Source organism: Anopheles darlingi, chromosome 2 (assembly GCF_943734745.1).
Source record: "Anopheles darlingi chromosome 2, idAnoDarlMG_H_01, whole genome shotgun sequence".
NCBI lineage: Eukaryota > Metazoa > Arthropoda > Insecta > Diptera > Culicidae > Anopheles > Anopheles darlingi.
The window spans coordinates 30,294,403-30,301,902 of record NC_064874.1 but is presented as its reverse complement, the minus strand read 5'-3'; the positions used below and the strand labels follow the sequence as shown (position 1 = coordinate 30,301,902).

The following is a 7,500-nucleotide window of genomic DNA, read 5'->3' as shown; positions in this document are numbered from 1 at the left end:
ACGATTCGTGCATGTGTGATCGGTGCGCGTTGTATGAGGTAAACGAGTGTAAAAGATTTTGCGTGTGTACATGTTTGTGTAGTATGTTCAGTGTTTTGAAGAAAGTAAAAAGAAACAAGAAGCAAAATATGTACGGAACAATTAGCAAACACTTTCGCTCCATCGATTTTCTTCAAACGGCAAGCGCTAACGAAACGAAATACGAGTTAACGTTTAGGAAGCGATACGATATCAAAAGCACCTCCTAGTAGTCGATCTCTTTCGATCGAAACAGCTTTTATCGCTCGTTTCTGTTGCTCACACACCGGTCGCCTATTCCAGCGACAAAGTAGCAAGCTCAATCGAAGGTGATCGATTCCAGGATTAGGCTGGGGCGTAAAGGATTGGCTAGCAAAGATTGAAGGAGTTTTTATCGACTTTTATTTTTCGTTTTGGTATTGCCGGCAAACATCTCCAATCGTTCGTCATTTTCCGTATCTGAAATCTCGCGATCTCCGATCCAGAAGATAACGCACCCTGCTGTATGCTGATCAAATGGACTATTCCCAAATTCACAATTTTCAGATTGAGACATTTTTAACAAATGTAGAAAAAACAAATGACGAAAATTAGGGAAATTCTGAACGAGCAAAAATACCAAAAACCCAATCGATGTAAAACAACGTGATAGAAATAAAGTGATTTCATCTTCACACGAAACTAATGTAAAAAACAAAGATTGTGAACAGATAACGTCAGCAGAGAGTGATGAAAAAGATTCAAGAGTATATGCAATAATAAATTATGAAATGTAAGTGTTGTCTTCAAGATACATCGATTAACGATAAAACTTATGCTGTAGCAACGAAAAACATTGTTTGAAAATAAGCATTGGCTCTAATGGTTGTTTATTTTTAAACCGAAAATTTGCGGTATACGAAAAGCTAGGCTCTACCAGATTAATCGGCACAATGCCTTCTGTGTTGAACTGTATAAAATATGAAAGTTAGTGAAGGTAACTGTTCGAAACCATTACTATCCACCAATTGTATCATCACTGACTCACACGTATGAATGCAATTTACTGTAGCTAAGGCGATAAAATGCTAACACTTGGGCGACACTGTACATTGTCCTAACTATACTCTTTTCGAGACAAATGGAATAAAGAAAACGAATTTTCGGCAACGAGTACTCTATTAGATGGAATTATATGTCACAAATGAAACCATAAACGAACGAATTAAACCGAAATAATGAAAAGGAGGCAACAAGAAGCATAGGCTTCGTTACTGCAATAAGGGAGCATTGAATTGGTTAGGAGAAAACATGATATAAGTTGAATAACCCTTTCCTTAATTACTATTAACCAACAACTGCAGGATACTAAACTAAATAACGATATAAAAAACGTATGATGTGTATTGGGTTAAAGGAAAATAAATATGGAAACTACACTATGGAACTTGGACGAAAATGGAATTGGTCCTGCTCGGACATGTGTAGTGCGGTTGTTTACGGATGAAAGATCCCTATGGGTGTATGAAATGAGAGACGGGAATTCTACTGTTCGTACAATTTGCACAACACTTTTTCAACTAGCGCAAGAAAGCACTCGGTGACTAGTGTTCGACATGATTTAATGCACGTAACGTCTATTACATATACTTCAGCACTGGCTTTTAGCAACGGTTTCAGAAAAGTTCTCCTGTGGGCAACTAACACATACGTCATTATGAGTATAATACCACGTTTTTCGAATATTTCTCACTTAGTCCCATTGACCATCTTTCAGAACGCAAATCACACAAATGGTGGTTCTCTCATTGCAACGCAATACAGCAAAAGATCACCTTAATACCCAACACGGCTTTGGGATTAACGAAAACCAAAACAAACAGACAACAACTGAAGGTGCCTTCAGATTTACGTAATAGATGCGCTTGTATTGCAAAACAGAATTGCATATTTTCGAAAAAAGCAAAATTGTAGGACAAAAGTAAAAAAAAAAGTAGAACATATAACTAAAACATAAACTCCATCGCGAAACGGGTATCATGATACAGGGAGATGATAGGAAAATGCTTTTCAAAATGTAAAAAGAATATGTATATCACTTGTCAATAATTTTGAGAATCAAACGTTAACGGCAGTGTGATTAAAACATAAGTTAAAGCTTTCATTGATTGGGTGATGCAGAATGAGCTGTTATCTGCTATTCAATACATCATAAAATAATTAAATTTGACTTCTTTTATCATTCAGCAAAAAGAAGCAAAAACAAACAGACAATTACTCTGTTTAGGCGGAGCAGTTACGTTATTTCAATTTTATTATTTTACGACATAAACAGTTCTTGGGTTATTTGGGGATGAAATCACATAGTACAATTTTTTTATAGTCGGACAGTCTCGACCAGGTGGTGTAAGTTTATTTGGTTGTTACTTAATATTTCAAATTGGCTTGAACATTCAAATCAGTCTGTGCATTTTTTATTTTGTGGATTGGTAACTATGCGTTCAACTTTGGTGCTGTATTGGTGTAAAAAGGAAAAAGACTAATTTTAGAAAAAAATCTATTCAAATGAACCATATTCCAATATTAAGTATCAATAGAAAGCAAACAAAACTGCTTTAAAGACAATAAGAAAAACAGTTTTTCAGGATAAAACCGTGGCCTCATCAACTGACACTATTTGCCCTTGATCTGTGATAACGCAAAAGCTACGCAATAAAACAGTGTGTAAATTGTTTCATAGTTCAGCAGTTGCGAAAATTCACCATTTAGCTATTCTGCCAATTATAAAGATCCCCACTGAACCAACGGGAATGTAACAAGCAAATGACCAAAGAGAAAAAAGTGAGACAAGGGTGCCCTGTAAATTAACTTTTATAAACATCTCCGCCAAAAAGAAACGTGAATAAAACGAAAAATTTAAATAAATTACAGATTTTAGGAGTTGTAGTTAAACAACGTATATCGTTGATTAAAACACTTGGATGAAGAAAGAAAAATCAAATGACAAGAAGCTCATTATAAACAAACAATAGAGCAAGATAGTATTCAAATGCAATGATAATTTCAAATCGCTGTCGAAAAAATTGCACATATCAATAAATGGTAACAGGCTAAATTAAAACACGGTACATTGCTTGTTGTGAACAAGCGTAAATCAAGGGAATTGAATTTGAAGAGGGAAACGAAATAACAGACGGATTAATGAAAACTCATTCTGCAAACACTGTCAAAGACAAAAAGTACGCAAAGAACAAATGATTTTTCGGGCTTAATATGGAAATATGAAACCGTTAAAGACAAAACGAGAAAATAGAGGAAAACTGGATGGATTAAAGTAAAGTGGAGAAAGACAGAATGCCGAATGGTGATCATATTACTTTTTGATAAATAATAACAGAAACATTCAAATGCTTTGCTTTAGTCGGTAACAGTTGTCTTCTGTTTGGCATTGCTTTAAAGTCCTCGTTCAAACAAAACTAGTTTACCCTCGAATGTGGCAGGGTAAAAATATTCTTTTGATTGTTCTTTTTAAAAGTTTGTTTGTTTGTTTGGTTTTTTGTTAGTTACCTTTCAGAGATCTTTTCCGAAACACACCTTCATGGTAGGGCGCAATATGGGAATGCGTGCGGTAACAGGCATATTGTCGAGGCATTAGTACGAAATCGGAACAATGTTAAATTGAGAAATGATATGATTTTAGGGTTTTTGCAGCTTGGCTTTAATTCTCAAACGGAATAATTCAAACATACGGCAGTTCTTGAATAAATTAGTACATTCTTCCGTTTTGCTGTGGAATTTAGCTATTCAAATGATTATAATTATCATTTGATCAGAGTTAACTGGCTCAATGAACATTAATTGATTCCAGTGACGAAGTGACAAGCTTTACGAATACTTTCATCTCTATAATGATGGTACTAGCACGGATGAAATGACTTCGAATGTACAGCAAAGACTTTCAATACAAAAAACCAGCATATGTCTTCTACATTTATAACGAAAACGAGTTTATAAAACAAATAATGTTTTGAAAGATAACGTTCAATGTTACCGATATTCTTGAGAGCCAATGATGGAATAATAAAGCAACCTGAATTGCAAATGGTATTACGCAAGTCTTTTAGATGAAATAGACTAACTTTAACTGACCCAAATCATAAGAAATTGTTAACATTATCTTTCCAAAAAACATAGAGAGAAAAAACACTTAACATTCGTGTTGTTAATGTATACTTTAAATGTCAGAATAAAACGAAAATATACATGGGCATATAGAAACAACGAGACATAGACCAAAAATTATACAATCTAGCAAGACAGACGGATGGAAATTCAGACAAACATTACAGCAATACCACTCTCACACAAAAACAACAAAACTAATCAACGGTACTGTTTAAAACAATTAGAATATTTTTCTGCAAATCAGGACAGTTTTTCAATAAAAAAAAAACAGAAATGAAAAATCATTCGTGAAATTATATCGAGATAGATTGGATCATCAACTCAGCGAGCAGTTGCAAAATGTTCACTTGTTGCCAACTACGAGGGCAGTCATCTTATATTTAGGACCGTTGTGCATTGATAGAACTATTATTGGAATGATTCCATAAGTGTAATAACATTAAATAGGCCAACATGTCTGTCAATCGAAGCCATTTTAGAATATTTCTTTTCCATTTACTGTATACTGTAATCGTAAACCTACATATCATTGCTAGACTTAATTGTCTATTGTTCTTATAGATTACGATTTAAAATGGCAATTGGCCATAATAGTTTCTCGTTGAAACCTATTAGGATAGTCACATAGGTTGTTAGTTGAATGAAATTTCACATTTATTGAGATCCTCTCAAATATGACGTCGTCAAGATGATTATGTGCAATGGCAATCATTCATTCCTATGGTATATAATGAGTCTGAGTATGGAAGTTGATTTCATTTGTTCAGTAAATAGAAGAATAATGAAAAATGAGCACAAATAGTAGAACTATACACGATACAACTAATGCCAGTGGTGGGTTATACAGTCTCCTTGATAAAAATAAAATGAGAGTCATACATACCGGTGATGGAACACAGTAAGCGCAATGTCGGCGCACTGCCGGAATATTGATTAATCATGCCCTGACTATGGGCCCTTGGAGCAGGCATACTTAACGTGATTGCCTTGTGGAACTTACGACGCCTTGGCTCGACTGTTACCACCGGCGACACGGCTACACCACGTCCAAGCAATTTTGCCGTCAAATCGGGATCAATCGGTTGTGCCTGCGAGTGGTAGAGGAAATGAGTTTGGTTAAAGAGACTAAACGGAAGAAAACCCTACGAGCTCCGAAGACACTGTGCAAACGTTTGTGAAGTCGATAGTGGATTACTCAATCGCTCACATTGTTACCACTACTCTAAATTTTTATATCTTTTTAACTCAAACATGTATTTTTAACGTAGTTGTAAATCTCTGGTCAAGATGCATCTTGGTGTCTTAGAACGTCGGCTGTTAGCGATGGCCATTTGTGTTATTTAACGATTACATATCTTACCTGAGCTTCCACTATCCAATTCACAAACATTCAACCTGCATATTACAACAAACATTCGCTGCCAACAAACACCGATTGAAACGTTTTCATATATCGTTGAACTGGCCAACATGATACAGCAAAGTTAGACGATTATAGGACCGCATATCTCAATCTCCGAAGGTCAAATCCAATATACATAATTTGAAAGAAGCAGCAACAATAGATACTAACATACAATAGAAGCAAGGCGCAATCGGCATTTTGATGGTGAATTAATTCATCACTTCTGGATACAGGCAGAAAACAGAATTGTGCGTTAGCATGGCTATAGTTCAGTTCAGGATAGCAGGAAAAAAGCTTCACAAAATCAAATACCGATTCAACGTTCAAAACAGCAAATTAATAAAAATATATACACAACTAGGGTCCTTAACTGATTCGCATTAACATAAAAAAATAGTCGTATTATCATTTGAAGAAAGACTTCACAACATCACAATATTTCGCGTTTCTAGATTCACTCTAACCTATCGTTTCAACTCCGCAGTTGCTTTACAATAATACAGCTTTATCATCTATAAATCCTCTTTTCACAAGTACTCCTATTTACATCGTGCAAGATGCAATCGATACTTTAATTGAGTGAGACTGCTCCATGTTTACACTATGGAAAAGAAGAATATTTAGGTTTCAACCAACATTTTCACTTTTGACTTTTACGAGCATCTCAAAATACCCAATAAATTTAGTGCATATTTCTTGCTGAACATGATCGGCTTTCACTGTTCCACTTGCTCTTGCTTACGGTTTAACGTTACTTTTGCTTTCTTTCCATTTTCCAAAGGCTCATTTGATAAAATGTCATTTTACTGACTACCTACTGAACAAAACTGAACCATAACTGACAAGCCAAAATTACTAATGCACAATGATATGTATCTTTTAGCGATAAACTTGTTCAACCATCACAACGAATGCTTACCACTTAGCGGTAAGCTCGAATGAGTTTTTGCAGCCCTGCCTCTATGCGTTTTCAAGTGAGTCCTTTTTGGCAAATCTTCTAAATGGTGCGCAATTGTTGGTTACACCGACGAACACACAACACACAAGCAAGAAATGAAACAATCTGGTAAATGCAGCAGCGTTTAGATTTTTTTTTCATCACATGAACTAAATTTATTGGGCACTCAAATCGTAGTTTATCGAAAGAAATGAAGGGAAAAAACGGGTATGAAAGATTCATCCGCGTCTAAATTCCAAAATAGTTCCCGTTATCCTATTTAATGGTTGGAAACCATCCCTACTCCTGCCTGCGAACATAACATATTCGATCGTACAGGGTATGGTCATGTCTTTATATTCCTTCTGTACTTTGGCTATCCTTATCCTGAATACTATTCCATACGTTAGGCTTAGTGTACCGCTTCAACGTTCAGCACCAACCCAACTCATAGTTATCGGGTCATTCTTCTTTGGTGTCATGTCGTAGGGACGAGAGATCATTGACTGTGTTTGTGGCTAGTAAGCTAGTCTTTTATATCTTGATAAAGATGATGGTTTTGTGTTGGCAGTATATGGTAAAGTATAATACTTCTTGCAGTTATTGACAAATTAAACGCATACTGTCTAAAGTTCACTTGTTATCAATTACCAAGAAAAGTATGTACCGAAAGCATCTCCTGGTAAAATACTTAAAAGAGATCTAAATACATTGCAACTCCTAGAACTGGATGGAGGCGGTTAGACAGAATGTAACAAATGGAGCGCCATTACACGATCAACTTTTGATTGTAAGTCATTGTGATTGATTGATTATCTGCTTAATGCATGATGCGTTCTCTTTTGCTCTTTCTCTCTCTCTCTCTCTCTTTCTCTCTTTCTTTCTCTCTCTCTCTCTCGCTCTCTTTGTTTCTCCCTCTCTCTCTCTCTCTCTCTCTCTCTTTCTCTCTTTCTCTCTTTCTCTCTCCCTCTTTCTT

The 7,500-nt window shown here is 35.6% G+C and overlaps 1 protein-coding gene across 9 annotated transcripts in view; it reads right to left on the bottom strand.

The window, feature by feature from the left end:
- LOC125949699 (ankyrin-3-like) overlaps positions 1 to 7,500 on the bottom strand; it is a 41,296-nt gene that overhangs the window by 4,266 nt on the left and 29,530 nt on the right. For all 9 annotated transcript variants that reach the window (XM_049676990.1, XM_049676989.1, XM_049676986.1 and 6 more), the window contains one exon: positions 5,066 to 5,270. In XM_049676990.1, coding sequence (XP_049532947.1) covers positions 5,066 to 5,270 — 205 coding nt within the window. The remainder of the gene's footprint in view (positions 1 to 5,065; positions 5,271 to 7,500) is intronic.